At 45.1% G+C, this 18,322-nt stretch overlaps 1 protein-coding gene across 2 annotated transcripts in view; it reads left to right on the forward strand.

The window, feature by feature from the left end:
• Positions 1-18,322, forward strand: part of LOC119474400 (signal-induced proliferation-associated 1-like protein 1) — a 47,913-nt gene that overhangs the window by 7,112 nt on the left and 22,479 nt on the right. For both annotated transcript variants that reach the window (XM_037746425.1, XM_037746426.1), the window contains exon 2: positions 16,534-18,209. In XM_037746425.1, coding sequence (XP_037602353.1) covers positions 16,781-18,209 — 1,429 coding nt within the window. In that variant the 5' untranslated portion in view covers positions 16,534-16,780. The remainder of the gene's footprint in view (positions 1-16,533; positions 18,210-18,322) is intronic.

Raw genomic sequence — 18,322 nt, forward strand, 5'->3', positions numbered from 1 at the left:
CTGCATCATTTGCAGTTGAAAAAAAGTAATAAATCGCAATATATCTTATCTAGGTCTGTCAGTCGATTAAAATATTTAATTGCGATTAATCGCATGATTGTCCATAGTTAATTAATCACACAATTTTGTATCTGTTCAAAATGTACCTTTTTAAAGGGAGGTTTGTCAAGTATTTAATACTCTTATCAACACGGGAGTGGACAAAAATGCTTGTTTTATGCAAATGTATGTATGTATTTATAATTGGAAATCAATAAACAACACAAAACAATGACAAATATTGTCCAGAAACCCTCACAGGTACTTCATTTAGCAAAAAATATGCTCAAATCATAACATGGCAAACTCAAGCCCAACAGGCAACAACAGATCTTGAGGTGGGAGGTTAAGGGACCCCTTTGAAAATGGCCATGCCAGTTTTACCTCGCCAAAATTTAGTGTAAGTTTGGAGCGTTATTTAGCCTCCTTGGCGTCAAGCTAGTATGACATACCAATGGATCCCTTAGGTTTTCTAGTTTTATATGACGCCAGTATCTTCATTCTGCAAGATCCATTCATGCAAGTTGTGTTAGTGCATTTAAGAAATTAGTGGCGTTAAAACTAATTTGTGTTAACGTGTTATTATCGCTTGTTATTAACTGTGACCGCTCTAATCTTATCGCAATACTCAGCATATTGCAAAATGTTTAAAATCACAATAAGATCGTATCGTGACTAAAGTATCGTGATAATATCGTATCGTGGGGCCTCGGTGATTCTCAGCCTTATACTCAATATTGATGTTAAATTAATGAGCCCATACAGTGTGTATATTATAGTATAGTGTGTATGTAACAGAACGCTGTCTGATGAATTAGACCATAGTCTCTTTTTCCATGTTGCTCCAGGTGCAAAGGGCAGATAGGGCTGGCTAATAACAAACATGGCTGCTTTCCCAGCCTTTCCTCTCTCGCTGCCTGTTTCCTGTGTGTTTCATTGATGTATTCCTGGATACCCTGCCTGCCTACAGCTTCGCTACACAAGGAACACATTTGAAACTGAAAGCTGTTTTGCAAATATGAAGATAAGGCATGGGTTTGTATAATCTCAAAGTTGAATATTGATATGGGAGATATGAGGTTAACATTGCTGTTATTGCTTGGGAGGAGATAAGGTGTTGACATGTCTGTGTTTACATGGCACTCATATTTGCCTTAAATACTGATTAGGAGGAAGTCACCAGTGGGTGTTTACTACTAGAAAGAGAAAGCCTGCACCTGCACACATCCTGGTTTGCTGCCCTGGATGTTCACCTTTTGCCTCATTTTTAACTGACCCTAGAAACCAGGTGTTAAAATACCCAACACCAGGTAGGCAAACACTAGATGTGAATGAGGGACTCTAACCCTGTTCAGACCTGGTATTAACATGCGTCCTGAGTGATCGGATCACAAGTGGACAGCTTTAAGTACGTCTGTTCACACCTGGCATTAGAATGCGTCTCCATATGCGTCTTGAGTGACCACTTGTGATACAATCTCACATCCCCGCTCTATATGCAAATTAAACACGTAGTAAACACATGGCTAATACAGCAGACCTTATATTACATGAATGTCAGTAGTAACATATTTGTGAATTCTGGTACATTTTTATCAACATCAAAATATAAGGTTATTGTACCGGCGGTCCCCGGTGACCTCTGTGCCGCAGCACTGCTGCCTTTGCCAGGCAACAGCGGGGTACAGAGCTTCAGAGAGCCGGGGATGAGAGCGAGCGAGCGGGCGGGTGGGTGTCAGATCTGTGCAGAACACCGGAGCAAAAACACAGACACATCTCCGACAGTATGATAATAATGCACTTCATGTGCCTAGTCTGATAGTCTGTAGATATGTAGCCTATAGATAAGATATATTTTAATGAACTACAGCTGTACCGACAGGATACAGTAGAACACAGAAGACAATTCCATGCTGCGAGGCAGACAAGCGCCCGCGTCACTTGAGGAGCGCAGAGACCCGCGGATCCCAGCGGGACATCAGTTGAGTAGGCGGTCCTTAATGTGACCCAGGACAGATTTGCGTACACACTGCTAAAAGAATGTGGCCATATGTGGTCCAGACCACCTCTGAATGTGCTCTGAAAGATCGGATCTCTGAAAGTGCGTTCACACCTGTACTTAGAGCTTGCCACTTGCGATCCGATCACTGAGGACGCATGTTAATACAGAGAGCTCCAGTGAAAACTTGCATGCTTTTCTTTCCTCCTCTGTCACTTGCGGGGATGCAAAGTCCTGATTATTGCCAGCCGGGGGGGATAAAGGGGAGGGGGCGCGTGTTAATTGCATTCTACTTCACTCTGTATCCACGAACCAAGACTAAAACAGAAGAATTACTGGGACAGCTGTCTGATGTTGTCTGATTAATAAAGCAGATGTTAATTTGCTTGCCTTTTGCCGTCGTGTGTTTTAAAATCAACGTTTTTTTTTTTTTTTTTGGTGTTTCAATGGAAACAAAAGTATTGAAAACACTGCACCCTGGGCTGCTGTTTTTAAAATGAGATGTGGCTTCATGCATGGAGCTGGCTCAGATGGAAGCATGATAAACCACAGTTGCAGAGCTGGCTGGCTGGAGCGTGCCAGTAAGTGCGGTGTGCAGTGCAGGCCAGCAGCAGCAGAACGCTGTGCAGGTTTTGCACTGTGGTTTCCTGGCACAGACTGTGATTTAGCAGGGCACCACTGTTATGCAACACTAGCTGACTTATCGCAGTCCAAATGACTCTGTATGAATTGATTAACTCTGCGGCCTGACTGGTTATAATTGGACTGGAAGTGCACTGGGCTATGCACTGGGCACGTGCCAAAATCAATGGCTGTAAATGGTTTTACGTGTATAACTTTGCTACGCTGTTGTTGTGTATTTTGTGTCCTCAATCAAGCCTTTTCACATTTAGAAACTATTTGCCATTTCTGACAAATAATGCTGAGTACTGAGGCACACCTGAGCTTTCCACTGAGTCCTCAGTTGGGGAATTAGGCTGCCCTCCAAGCTGTAGGGGACAACACAGTCAGCCGGGCTTCTCCAGAGACGTGGCAGAGAATCCCCTGAGGTTTTCTGTGAGGATAATAAGCCCTTCCTTTGTTGCCCCCTCCCTCCTCTTCTCCACTGCGCTGCTCCTCATGTCAGCTCACACTGGAGCTTTCCTCCTGTCCCCAGCACCGCAGCCCATGTTGTTAAACCGCTTACCTGGCAAGATCCTTATTTCTGCCTTCAACATTGCAAACCAAAAAAGGGTTAATTACAAAATTGCAGAGTACATCTTGTACTCTAGGCACACAATTAATGTCCGGTGGCAGCACTGCAGATATTTGGCCAGTGTGAGGGGATATTAATCAAGCTTTCACCTTGACTCTGGCCTTCCACGACGGCTGGCTGTGTTCTCCTTTTCTCCGCCGCTCCGTTAGCGAAGGATCCTTTTGTTTCCTAGCAGCGCTCTCGTGCTCCTCTGTCACTGATATTAGTCTGCGGGGAATCCTTGTACAGTTGAAATGCATCCCTGTTATGGCTGCCGCTATTCATCTCTGCAATCAAATTAGTTGATGTGCTTTACCCTGATTGCCGCAGAGGTGTATTTGTTGGCCAAGCAGCTGTTGATCGATTGATGGATCAGTTTGACGGATGAAAATGAACTCCAAAGGATGTGTAGAGCATCTTATGATGGATTTAATTGCATTCTCTCTGGAGGCCTTTTAAATAGCCTGTGGTCAATGCTTCTGCTGCTGCTGCTGCTGCTGTTGCTGCTGCAGTGAAGCTCATGTTTCTCATGTTTGCTCAGCAGGGTCCCGACCCCTTCCTAAACTGCCTAATCAAACCTTCACAACTGCTCCTCTTCCATAACATCACCATGCTACAACCTGTCCAGACAATATTGTCAAAACAAAGAACAAACCAGCGTGTCATTTCTAAAGTATCCCATTTTTTAAAATGCCATTTCAGCAGCACAAAGAGTTCCTATTGAGGGTTTCATGTTCCCTCTGAGCCATTTCTTTGTTGCTGACAATGTTTTCATTCTTTTCTCCTGACAGACGGTTATCTGATCTGAGCAATGTGTCTGTGTTTTAGCAACAGATACAAGGTTGGTGTTGCATGGGCACATAGGCTATGAGTTTCACTTCAAAACACTTGATTACGTATTTACTAGAGTTTCCAATAAATTACTTAACTTTATTGTGGTAAGGGCGGTCTAATCGGGATTCTGTGTTCGTAGTCCTCTGTGATTTGGCTTGTTTGCTACCTGTGTAGTCAGGCAGAGGATGTGAGAGGACAGGGCAGTGGATGACTTCCAAACATCGCAAGCATCTGTCACATTGACACCTCTGCTGTTAGAATCTGTCAGGCTGCTGTCGACTGACCTTGCTGCTCATACACGGTTGTACACGAAGACCTAAGTGCTCTCACCGTGGCCCCGTCCTCGTCTTCGTCCCAAACCTGCACTACATACACATACTCATGAATATAATCGCATTCACTTTTTGCACAAACTAGACTACACAAGTATAAAGGCCCTGACACACTAAGCTGACGGTCAGCCATCAGAAATTTTGGGGCCGTCGGTATAGTTTTTGCGGTTTGTCCCACACTGTTGGCTCTAGTCTTCCCGTTTCAGAGTTTTTTTGGCCGATTCAGCATGTTGAATCGGCGGCAGTGCCCTTCGGTGGGAGAAATCACTCTAATTGGTGGTTCAGCTTAAACGAATCAGTGCACGACAAGAGAAACTGAAATTAGGAAAACAAGCCAACGAATAAAGTCAAGAGGAAAAACACAGAAGGTTCTTCTCATTTTCATCTTGATCTCACCTGATCATTCCAATACACGTATATTTTCACAACGACATGGCCATCTTGAATGAAGCTAAGTAATGAGTGAGAGTGGTGTGAAAATGGTCGGCAAACGCCGCTTTATTTCATGTACTTATCATAACAATGGCTTGTATATCCGCAGTCCTCGGTCCTCCGGTTTCTCTTTTTGAATGACGAATACAGACTACCACCACCTGCTGGAAGGGAGAGTAGTTTCCTCTCACGCAGGCGCAAGAACGTATGTGCTAGCTAACTGGCCATCGGCTGTAGTCTGTGCGGTGTGTTCGAGTGCAACTTGTCGGCCAAAACAAAGGCGACATGAGGCGACGTAGCTGGTGGCCTTTGTCGCCGCTTGTTCTCTGATGTCGGTTGGTGTATCCCCAGCTTAACAACAATTTGGACCTAGAGGTTCAGCGACCCAAGACAATCGGGAAGCCAACATTATCATCTTCTGAGCCCTAAGCTCTCACTGGCAGGGCTGAAACTTTAACATCAATTTGTTTGTTTCAAATAGGAACAATGGAGCCACGTTATTGGTATTCCAATATGTGTCATATATGCTTTTTGTCTCTAAGCATGACGACTTTCAGGAATATTATCGACCGCCTCCATTTTATTTCCATCGTCAGTAGCCATGGGCCACAGGAGTAAATGGCTGTATTGGCCTGAGCCCAGCTAGGACTGGCACTGGGCAAGTGACCAATACTCACTAATGGGCACACACAGCAGGGTTCTCTGGCGTGCAGTGTGTGTGTGACCACTGGATGCTCCCAGCCTCGAGTAGCCAGCGGTGCACGCTACATCCCATCTCCGGCACCAGCCCCCGCACGATCAAAACACTGTGATCTAATTGACATTTTGAATGACCCACTCTGTTTATCCCTGTTCAAACGCTCCACAAACTCTGCTGCCACTGGCGCTAATGTGACATCGATCCAGTGGAGCACTCGAAATGAATCTGAACATGCTAGATACATGCAACGTGTGAGCAGCATTGCATGCCTATACTCTGATTTGTTTTGCTCGTGAGTGCCTGGGATGAGAGAATGAAGTAATAGCAGGCTTGGGAAGTGTTTTGGGCCCCCTGGCTGAGCCCCATCCCCCGTCTTCTGGCACGTGGAGAGGCTGAATTATAGACGGCAAACACACAAACTATTCACTCAGCCCTCCTCCTCGCATCAACACTGTTAATTATACTGCCACTACTCTCGCATCCCTTCTATTTTAATCCTCAATTGATGGAAACTGCTTCATCCCAACACACACACTTGAGTGCACTCGGAGGCGCCGTGTGCCAGCCCCATGCTGAGCGGGGAGTATTTGTGTTGTAACACATAGGTTTCAGATATTAAGAGGGGCATATTTACCTTTTGTTGGGCAAATAGAGGAAACGCAGTGCCCCTATAAACACCTCGGTGTGCCCCGGCTCACACTGCCCTGTTTAACAAGGCACACTGCTGGGAAATGCTCCCATTGCGTTGGGTTTTAATCCAGCAATGCAAAATTTGGTCAAATAATGGCTGCATTTTACTACACTGTAACAAGTGGGAATATTCCAATATAATAGCAATAAACCTACAGTTGTTAAAATCAAATGCATGACTGCCAAGGCGGGAGTCACCTTACAGCCTCTTATAGGAGCTGTGAGTAGAAACAGTAGGTGAAGGAGACTTTCCAACAGCTCAGGGTTAGTCATTGAAATCCAAAGCTTACTCTCTTTCAGGAGTCACACGGAAACATTCCCATATAAATCACAGATCTTTTTCACCTGGAGGAACAGGTGCGCTGTTTGGCAGCGTGCCTGTGTGGGAACGGTTGCCAGTATGTTTGCTGTGCTGAGCAATTGAGTTGGAATTGTCATATTAAATTTCTCAAGATGTTTTTTGAAGTTCCTGTGTTGGTTTATGAGATCTGATATCAAAGGGTGTTTGTCTTTCCACTGAACCGCAGCAGGCAAATTTTCCTGTTGTGTTGAAACGCCGGGCGGCCGAGGACACTGATTATTCAGTAAGTAGTAGCAAGGCAAATTCAGATTAATATAAAGATATAAAAATTAGGTTGTGGGGAGTTTATTCGTACTTAATTTACACGGCTCAGCTCCTTCCCCATGCAGCCCTGGTACACGTAGGTTCTTGGCTCAGTTGTTTTTTTTAAGTGAAGCAGCAAATTAATGGTAAAATAACATTTTTAGCAAATAGATACTTAAAGAGGACATATTATGCTTTTGTGCTTTTCCCCTTTCCTTTAGTGTGTTATATAGTTTTTGTGCACGTAAAAGATCTGTAAAGTTACAAAGCCCAAAGTCCACGTCAAAGAGAGTAACTCTCCCCCACAGAAACACTGCTCCCGAACTGTCTGAAACACCTTGCTTGAAGTCCTGCCCTTTCTTCCGTAACGTGGTGATGTCACCAAGTAACACATTTGCATAATACCTGCCTAGCGGCTAATTTAGCCAATTAGAGGTTCTGCAGCACAGCCGGTATGGGAAAAATAAAGTGTTTTTTGAACATTAAAGCATGTACACATGTTCTAGTGGAAACCTAAAATAAAAGTACGCACCTGAAAATAAGCACAATAGGTCCTCTTTAAATTATGATCTGAGAGGACTTTCCAGGTTTGGGATGGTTATACATAGAAGCAATAGCCCTAAATACTAATTATTTCACTATGAGTGTGCGTATCAGACACCTGCAAGTGAGAGGGTGGACTTTGGGCTTTACTCATCCGCTTTTGGCACGATGCCAACACTCGTGGCGAGGTTTACTACAGTCATCTTTGTGGTTACAGTCTAGTGCAACTGACACACACAAAAGCCACATTCATTGCTGACAAATGAACCTGTTAATCATCAACAGGTGTTTGACCCATTTACCAGACTGCTGTAACAGGTAAATCCCTGATCACAAGCGATTACACAAGACCTGTCTTTAACTACATTTCGACACACACACACACATACACACACACACACACACACACACACACACACACACACACACACACACACACACACACACACACACCACTACTACTACCACCGCTCCTACTATACAATACTATACTACTTTGCTCTAGAAATGTAGGAGAACTTGTTGAAACGCAGTATATGTTAAACAGAGTTGTCAACTTTCAGTTCATTAAACATGGGTATGGTAGTTTACAATAGAGATAAGATATGGCAGACAGTGCAGATATGAGGATGTAACTTTCTAGGGTATGATTTCTCTCTTCATCACCTTATAAAAAGATTGAGAAGAGCAAGGTTTATGGCCGAGAGGGCTACAAATCACACCAGTATCTTCCGTCTGATAAAGCCCAGAAACACCAAACTGACATCAAAGAACTAGCGGCAACTAAGGTCGGCTGTTGAGTCGCCTGTCTCTTGGCCAAAAAGTTGCACTTGAACACACCGCGCAGACTACAGCCAACTACCATGTAGTCCTGCGCCTGCATGAGATGAAAAACTCTTCCTACCAGCAGGTCGCGATAGTCTGTATTTGTCATTCAAAATGGGGAAACCGGAAGACTGAGGACTGCGTATATACAAGCCGTTGTTATGATACGTACATGAAACAAAGCGGCGTTTGCCGACCATTTTCACACCACTCTCACTCACCACTTAGCTTCATTCCAGATGGCCATGTCGTTGTGAAAATATCCGTATATTGGAATGATCAGGGGGCTGCACGGTGGTGCAGTGGTTAGCACTGGCGCCTCACAGCTAGAGGGTTGCAGGTTCGAATCCGGCTTGGGACCCTTCTGTGTGGAGTTTGCATGTTCTCCCCGTGTTAGCGTGGGTTTTCTCCGGGTACTCCGGTTTCCTCCCACAGTCCAAAGACATGCAGGTTAGGTTAATTGTGGACTCTAAATTGCCCGTAGGTGTGAATGTGAGCGTGAATGGTTGTCTGTCTATATGTGTCAGCCCTGCGATGGACTGGCGACCTGTCCAGGGTGTACCCTGCCTTCGCCCAATGTCGGCTGGGATCGGCTCCAGCCCCCCCGCGACCCCTAACGGGATAAGCGGTTGCAGATGGATGGATGGATGGATGGAATGATCAGATGAGATGAAGATGAAAAATGAGAAGATCCTTCTGTGCACCTTCCTGACTTTACTCGTTGGCTTGCTTTCCTCACATTCGTTTCTCTTCTCGCGCACTGATTTGCTTAAGCTGAACAGCCAATAAGAGTGATTTCTCTCACTGACGAGCTCCGCCACCAATTCAATATGCTGAATAGGCCAAAAAGCCTCCGATATCGGCAAAAACTAGGGCGCCAGATGCTCGCCAATGACCCGAAATTGTCAGATGGCTGACTGTTGGCCTGCGAGCAATACCTGCTGGGTATATTTTGGCGCCCAACCAAGTCGGAAATACTGCTGCAGAGTTAAACCACCATGTTTATTTGCATGCAATGTACATTTCATTGTTCATTTATATTAAGAGAGGTTAGGGAGACCAATTGGGCAGATCCTTTTGTTCTGGGCAGCCCTGATTGAACTCTACAGAGACCAGAAACTTGCATTTCAAACATGTGATTCCCAAGAAAAGGTAATCTTAGTTTGAGCCAGGTATTGCAGAAATAGCATCTCTTTGAGCTGTCAGGGGACAGGAAAGCGCTGTCTTTGATGTTTGCAGAACAAAAAAGCAGTTTGGATTGTCTTATTCAGAAATAGCTATTGTCCCATGAGTTTATTCTTATGAGCCAAATTGACTGGTTTGTGTTTTTGTAGTTTCTGTAGAATTTGGTGTTTTATTTTCAGGGTTTTGCTTTGTCACGCGTGTGTGTGTGTGAGAGCCTTTGTCTCTGCGTATACCTGTTCATATGCATCAGTAGCCCACCGTCTCTCTAATGGAGTCCTCCTAGAGTTGGAGGAGTTGGGCAGGGAGGGCTGGGAGAGGGAAAGTGCAGCCTAGAGCAGACTTCCACTTTAAACCTCAGCTCCCAACTACTGCTGTTGCTGCAGCAGCCAGGCAGCCACCTCATTAGAATTTTTTACATTCCTCTTCAGGCAGCAGCGCACTGCTTCCTCCCCATTGCTCTTTATAATGCACAGCTTTTTTAAAGCTGACGAGCTTAAATCTGAACCTCCTCAATAAAGACAAGTCATCTATAAAACCACGTCAAACGCGAGGCACTAAACCAACTCTGGCTGTAGATTAATGTATTTATGGACCGTAAAGTTGTAAAGCTTCTGTTGATGTGCATACTTTAAATCAATGGAATACAAGCCTGACTTTTTTGTTTTGTTTTGACGGGGGCAGCTAATAGATTAGAATATAAGAACTAGTGATCCGTCTTTACTCTGGACAAGCAGACCACCTAAGCTGTTAACAGTGCAATTAGTTTTTTTTTTAAAGAGGTAAATGGCCCTCTAGGAGTCGGACAAAGGCTTTCATTGTCCTGGCGCACCCAGATAATGACATTGGAAATAGGACCGGGTTTACCGTTTCTAAGTATAAACTATGTCAAGTGTTTCAAGTGTCTATTTATCCTGCTGTCTCACCCACGTAAAATGTGAAACCCCGGTGGAGTACTTTCTGGATAAGAAGAGGCGAAGGATCGAGGACACCCTGCTGGAGATAATGGCAATGAATATATCCTGGCGCTCCTCCAGAGCTGTCGTCTTGTGTAAGGCAGTGAGTGAAATTCACTTTGCCAGTGGTTCGCTATGCCCATTACTCACTGAACTGTGCTGCAGTGATAGCGAGGGGGCCCAGAGACGGGGCCGAGCGGCGACACATCACAGAACAACGGTGATGATGAATGTCGATACACTGCCACCGGTTTTTAAAGTGCTCCAACTAACACGCAGCGTTTGCGTCGCATGTGTGGTCGGTTGAACAATTTGTCTGTTCAGTTCTTGGTTTGTCGTGGCGTTTCCACTTCATCCAGAGCTGGTGTTTCATACATCAAAGTACAACTTGGCTGCAAAGATAGAGGACTGTTGGTTGTAAAGTGACTTTTTGTGAATGTTTTATAACAGACTTTCACTGTGACAGTCAGTGTTGCACTTCTCTCTCGGAATTTGCCCAAACATGCCCTACTTCTCTCTCCCCCCGCACCCCCTTACACAGACGTTCATCACTTCCTCCGCTGAAATTGGTGGAATTCCAGGACGTCGGCTCGCGGTTGGATGATGCTAGTATCGTTTGTCTGCCAGCAGGCCTGCCTGTTTTTTCTCTGAAGGTGTCAGGTTCTCAGGTTTGCTCAATCAGACGGGCAGGTTTGTGCTTGGTTGTCAGCCAGATGCGCATACAGGAGGGGGGGAGCAAATGGAAAAAAGAGCGACGCAGATGGGAGACGGGGGAGTGATGGTGGAGATGCTTTGTTACTTCCTGTGCATCTGTTGTTCCTATGGGCGGCCGTGGTTAGGCTACACCTCAGTGGATATGTGGAGACCTCGGTTTACCTCCCCTCACTCCTCAAAAACTCCCTCCTTGACAGGAAATAATGATGTGTAGGAGTTATTATTGCTGCAGAATTTTTCTCTTCTGAAGTCTAAATTCTGTCTGACTGGTGACCTTGTGGGAAACTTTCTCACTGTGGAAGAGTTTATCTGCAGTCTGGCTCCAGTGGCTTTCCTCAGGTTTTTCCCAAGTTACTTCCCTAAATCTTAGTCAGCTGTTAGTTCATTTCATAAATTGTGTATATAAAGATGGACGACATGACAGCGGCCCAAAAGTTAAGTCAAAACAGCTCGATCGCCCCCTGGTGGCTGGCTGCAGTATAGGTCATAAAGTCCGCCCCCTCCATGTTAGTGGATGGGACATAGGCCAAACTAAAAAGTAAAAGTACACGTCAAATACATTTTTCCCAGAGATGGTTTCTGTCATTTTAGGTAGTTCTCATGCTGGCGTGTGTTCAAATGTTAGTTTTTCAGATAAATTTGGTTTTAATTAGGGATGCACCGATCAGACTTTTTCAGTTCCGATACCGATAGCGATACCTGGGCCGATACCGAGTACCGATCTGATACCAAAGTATAATTAATAAGCTGTATGCCTCACTGTGTGGAAGTGACTGGGATCAATCTTTTATGTGTAAGGCAACATCAAGCTTGACTTAAACATTGTTTTCCTGACTTTGTAAAAAACAAAATGTAACAAATAAATGCATCAGCAACTTGATAAGAAAATCTTCAAATTTAACAGGTCTTACAGTTCAAGTGTAAACCTTTTTAATAGAACAACAAATTGGTTAAAACTTAAACAGGAATTTAAATTCCAGTATATAATGTATAAAGTAAATAAACCTAGACCTGAACTGAATAGATTGGACCCATTGTCACCGATACCCAGCTGTGAGTCTTTCTCACTGACAAGCTGCAGCCGTGTTCGACTCGCAATGTGTGTGGGCGGGACCTCGATACGACCTCCACCGCCTGATCACTATTTCGCAGACTCTAGCTCCAAATGACGTCAAAATCTCGAGATGGCAGCTCCCGTATCCGGGATATTTTGGCTTCACTTCTGTACAGTGGGAGGAAGTGGGGGCACGCCGTCCATCTATATACTGTATATATACTGTATACATACAGTCTATGGTTCATATGTGTTGTGGCAGTCATACTCGTACAAACACAACACAGATCATTTTCTGCTTTTTGTTGTAAGCCTTCTTGATATTTATGTGGCCAGGTGAGCCCCTCCTCTGTGCTCATCACAAAAGTATCCTTCTAGTTCTTTGATGTTTCCCTTGTTTCCAAACTCTGCTTCATTGTTTGCTTCATCTCTATTTCTCCATCTCCTCTTGCATCTGATTCCTTTGGTTTTCCTGGACGGGCCTCATATAGGCAGCCACAGTGAGGTTCCCATGCCAGGCCATTTTCAAAGACTTCACTATGTTGGAATGGGGCCCCAGTCTTGCCCAGGACAGAGGGACCTTTGTGCCTAGTTGCCCAGTCAGCCCTTAGAGCAGGGGAAGATTAGGGGACAGGGCGAGCCAATGGGCTAAATGGTAGGGTGCTTGTTTGAAAGCCAATGGTGTCAGCCAAACAGCCCCTCAGCCCCATTCAAGCACGCAGTAATTACAAGCTTGTAGGGCAATCCTTTGGCTCCTTTGTCTCGGCTTTGGAAACACTTGCCCAGTCCACTGGGAAACTTCATTCCCCTCTCTGTTTGGAGACCCTGGACGAAGAGTCTTTCAACTCGGGCATGCTGTCCTTTCTCTCTGGAAAACCAGCGAGTCGAGCCAGCTCAGCAACAGGGATCCCCCCTCCAGGAGGCCTTTGGCTTTGAGAGTTTCTAGCACCCCGTGCTGTGTCTTGATGATGACTCAGGTCTTTGCATAAGTTGTTCTGATGTTTGTGAGTCAGATTTGAAAGACCCTAGTTTCATGTTTGTGATTCATCTCAGTACAGTTCTGCTGACTGAGTGCTGTCTGTCTTCCACCTTCAATACCATGCAGTGTGTGTGTGTGTGTGTGTGTGTGTGTGTGTGGAAGGCCCACTTTGAGTCACATGTAACACATGCATGCTGAGTCTTTATAGGGGCATGTTTTTCTATCAGAGCACAGTCCTCTGTGTCTAGACTCGCCCCTACAACTGGCACAACAAATTGTAACACCTCAGAGGTGTGTCGTTACATCACCATCCCCTCGCCTGCATCTGTACCACCGCTTTGCTAATCTCTCGACAAGCCTGACGGACCAGCTGGGAGGTCAGAGCCCCAATTACAGGAAGTTAACCTCATTTAGTCAACAGGCTCAAGCTGTCTGGACATGTCCCACAGAGTTGTGGAAAAATTCATCTGTTTAATTCTGCAGGGGATGGATAGGGGATGGCAGGATGGGTTATGCTGTGGGGTCTCTTTCAGCCTGTCCAAGACACACTCCCTCAGTCTCTACGCCACACTCCCTTTAATCTGACAAGACCATGAAGCCAGTCGTCTGTCTGCGTGTCCGTCAGCGAGGAGATTAGCGGTTTTCTAGGACGTGTGTGTGTGTTTTGTGTGTGTTGCGTCTCTTCTTCTGTCTGTCCCTGCGGACGCTCGGCAGCCGGAATGAGGCCCAACGCTCAGGGACTGGACCTGCAGTTTAAAGTACATTCCCTGACTATTTTCACTCTTATTCATATCAGAGAAATTAGGGTGTTAGTAGGACATGAATGAGTCTTTTAAAAAAATCATTAATGAGTTTGTATTAATCTGCTCTAGACACTCTGCTCTAATGCCCCAAAGAATCGGTGCCCATTCATTAGAGGAGTGTATAGTTGGGAACCTTCCTCATGTGACAGATGAAAGATCACTGTGGCGATATTTTTCTTTAATCTTATTTGAATGTCTTCATGTCATGTAACCGCAAAGCTGTTACATCCTGAGTTCGAATCTGTCCATTTTCATTTGACGGTCTTTGCTCTGATCGGCTTATTATCAGACTGCTAGGCTCCAATGTGAAAACCCTCTATAACGATTTTTTTGCTCGAGGACCCTGTTCATTACTACTTTATGTTTGTGATTAAAAAAAAAAGTTTAAATATGTAGGAGCATATTTTTTATTATGCTGCTTGCTTTTGCTCGATATTGGACTAACAGAAGGGGTCTCTGCTGCAGAATATTTAGAGTTTTGTTTGTCAGAAAACACTCTTCTATGTTTTGAAGAAAGGCTGACTGGGGATGCTTTGCCTCAGGCACTCTGAAAACTGAATCATCTCCACCGCCTTGAGATTTTACACTTGCACTTTTTTCTTTACTTGCAAATTTATGTTTGTATTATTAAAGAAACTGCATTGTCTAGGGAACATTTGACCCATCTCTCAGTTGACTGTGCCACTGTGGTAATGTTGTTGATCACATTATATTATGTATTCCTATTATATCATACCACTGGGAAACCTCCTGGTCTGAGAAGTGAAGCCAATGAAGAAGTGCCTTAAACTTGCATTCTTTCTAAGAGCCAGCAGGGGGGCTGCAAAAAGAAGTCTATTAGAAAATGAGCCTACTTCTCACTTAATTTTTTACCTCAGTAAACATTGTAAACATGAGTTTATGGTCTCAGTCGCTAGTTTCAAGTCTTCTTCAATACAGCATGATGTTCATTTAGTAAATTATGGTCCCATTTAGAGTCAAATAGAGCATAAAGCAGGGTATGCTTTAGGGCGTGGCTACCTTGTGATTGACAGGTCGCTACCACAGTGTTTCCCGGTCTGGGAGTTGTTCATGTTTTTGTTTTAGAACTTTCACGGTGTGTTTTCAGTTCATGAAAGATAATAATAACCTTTTTGGTTGTCCGAAAATGTCTTCTTCAATGTTCGGTTGTATTTTGCTCCACCCTCTCGTGTCTTTTCTGGTTGCAAATAACTAAGATGGCGACGGCCAAATACCAAGATGGTGACTGCCAAAATGCCGAATTTGAGGCTTCAAAACGTCAGTCCACAAACCAATGGGTGACATCAGGGTGACTACGTCCACTTCTTATATAAAGTGTATGTATCATACACTTTATCTAGGCTACATCTTTGATTACTTTTATATATATATATATATATATATATATATATATACTTTGACTTATATAGTAAATATTTTAATTATTTACTATTATTCAAATAAGTATGTGTCTTAGTTAGCATGAAGTTGTCCCTGATGTTGGGACGCAGTGTGAAGGTGGCTGTGCTGTAGGCCCGTCACAGTGCTGTGATTGCTCGCGGCTAATGTGATCACAGCCACAGCGAAGCAGGGCTGACTGAGAGCGGAGCCTTAATCTCTCCCAGTGTCTTACTGCCAAATTGGCCCGAGAGGATTGTCAGGCAGAGGATCATCACCCACGTTCAAAGGGGCCCTTTTGCTTTTTGATGTGCAGCTTGGGATATTTGATCGAGAAGACTGCAACTCATTACAGAATTCACTAATATTGGCTACTAAAGAGACGTCAGACAAGTCACATGCCAGGAGTCAGTGACTGAGGGATGAGATGATATTCCTCTCACTTATATGTAATCCTGGTTATGACATAAATCCTGAACAGGTTTATTAAATTACCAACCAAGTCATCTTCACCGTTCTCTTTGGATGAATTAACTGATTAGGGCAAAGGCATCGTTTTACTCAGACTTTCAAGAAAGAAAAAAAAAAAACACGTATTTTGAATTTGACTGCATTTTCATTTTCCCTTGATGCTTATTCTAAAATTGGTTTGAAAAGTAGGCCCCCTTATCTGAAATTGAACATGTCAGTGACTTTTCATTGGCTCTTAAAAAGCCGACAGAAAAAAAAAAAATATCATCCACATTCTGTTCTGCAGGCAGGTTTGTAGATGTATCTCTCGTTTTTCTACAGAGAGGAAACTTTTGCATATTTGTAAAGATGTCCTCACATATTTTCAAGAGAAGAGTGCATGAAAAGATGCCCTGTTGTCTGAGGACAGAAACTAGAATATCTTTTAGCAGATGCCCTAAAACCACAATGTTATTAAGTAGTGAAAAGTGGAGATATTTTCTTGCTTAGCTTAAGAAGTGAGATTGTGATTGTGATTTCCATTGTGCTTTCTCTCATGTCGAGTGTAACAGGGCACTGATCACAGCCAATCAGGTGTAAAGTCATCTGGTTTTCCAATGCTAAGGATCATATTTCAACAACTTATTAATTTAAGACTTGGTTTCCAGTCTTATAGTGGTGTGTGTCAGGAAACAGATGTGTTTGTGATTATCTTCTCTCCAGACCCTCACCGTATGTACTAACTGATTTTTCTTTTCTTTTCAGGGTTGTTTATTTGGAGTAAGACAAATGCGGTGGCAGTGTCGACACAGTTGAAGAAGCAGTATGCAGGCTTGAAAGCTGAAGAAGTGGGCTCGTCCCTTCACTTTTTTCTCTTCACTTGTTGATCCAGACAATCAACCTGCTCATGAAGTCAGGGAGCAGCATCCCATCCCAGAGGCAGCCATGTCTCCCTGCTAAGTGCCTTTAGCCTTTTTGCACTGGTGTCATTACCAGCCTGAAGCATCCGCCCATGGAACGCACCGTTGGGGGTTCCGTCCCCGCCACTGATGAGTTTTACACCCGCCACCTCCGTATGGTCAATGGAGGGACTGTGACGACCCGCACAGACAACGTCCACGCCACTGTGAGCACAGGAGTGCCTAAAATGGGTGTACGGGCTCGGGTGGCTGACTGGCCCCCGAGGAAAGACCTTGCAGGTGTCATGTGGCAGTCGGGTACAGAGCCTGAGAACTCTGGTGTGCCCTCTGCTGGAAAAAGTCACATTAAGTTAGGCTCTGCAATGAGCCCTCAGGACTCGTCAATGCTGCGTAACATTCACAACACTCTGAAGAATCGAACCCAGGCCCAGGCAAACAACTACAGCCCCGACACCCGCTACCTAGCCCCAGGAGACTACAGAGGCCCCGCACATAGAAACCGACATAGACGCATCCGTCAGCGCAGCAACAGTGACATGACCATTAGCGAGATGGAAGGCAGCGGAGACAGTGGCGAGGACTGGGGACCAGCGTCGGGAGCCAAATGGTCCCCTCTTCATCGCGAATATGGTAGCACCTCCTCAATAGATCAGCATGGAGCAGCTGGAGAGAGCTTCTTTGAAATGCTTCGGGGCTATCACGGGGACAAAGTTGACCAGCGTAGCCCTGCTCCAGAGACACTGGAGGACATGCTGAATGTCGGGCCCAAGCAGGCCAGCGTTGATCTTCAGGAGGACGTCGTAGACAGCCAGCCTACTAAAGCCAGAGATAAGCCCCCAAAGAGACGGACTAAATCTGAGACAGGGGGTGAGTCTATATTCCGTAAACTTCGTAATGTGCGGGGCGAGTCGGACTCCCCCAGAGCGGGGTCCGACGTAGAGGACAGCCGCACGGAGGACATGGGTCCCCTGTTCAAGCCCTGGGTGTGTCAGAAAAGCTTCGCCCACTACGATGTTCAAAGCATGCTGTTTGACCTCAACGAAGTTACACAGTTGCGGCAGATCGCAGGCAAGAGGAAAAACACCACCACGGGGGCATCCGCTGCCGCTGTAGCCTCAGCCACCTCAACCCTCTCGTCCACACACAGCCTGCCTTACAGCTCCCCGAGCGGCAGCCAGGAGGAGCTCAGTTCGAGGGACAGTCCTGGTCTGGACGCCGGGGACGAACAGAGCAATGAAATGCTGCTGAGTTGCCCCTGCTTCCGCAATGAGATAGGCGCTGATGGCAACGGGAGGCGTAGATTGGGAGGGTATCATGGGCTTGTGGGTGGTGGAGCTGAGCTGAGTGGGGAAGGAAATGTGTACGAAACATCTGTGAGCACGCACTGCACTAATGCTGGAGTAGCAGTGCTAGAGGGACCAAAGGAAGGCCCCAGCACGCTCAGCGAAAAGGGCAAACAATACATTGTGGAGCATGTGGATCTGGGAGCCTACTACTATAGGAAGTTCTTCTACCTTAGGGGTAAGATTAATTTAACTGCTTTCATTATGTACTCATTAGCATACAAATGTGTGTTGTTTAAAGTGTGATATTACCCAACAGATGTTTTTTAATTTCTCTGTCACTTCCTCCAC

Source organism: Sebastes umbrosus, chromosome 16 (assembly GCF_015220745.1).
Source record: "Sebastes umbrosus isolate fSebUmb1 chromosome 16, fSebUmb1.pri, whole genome shotgun sequence".
NCBI lineage: Eukaryota > Metazoa > Chordata > Actinopteri > Perciformes > Sebastidae > Sebastes > Sebastes umbrosus.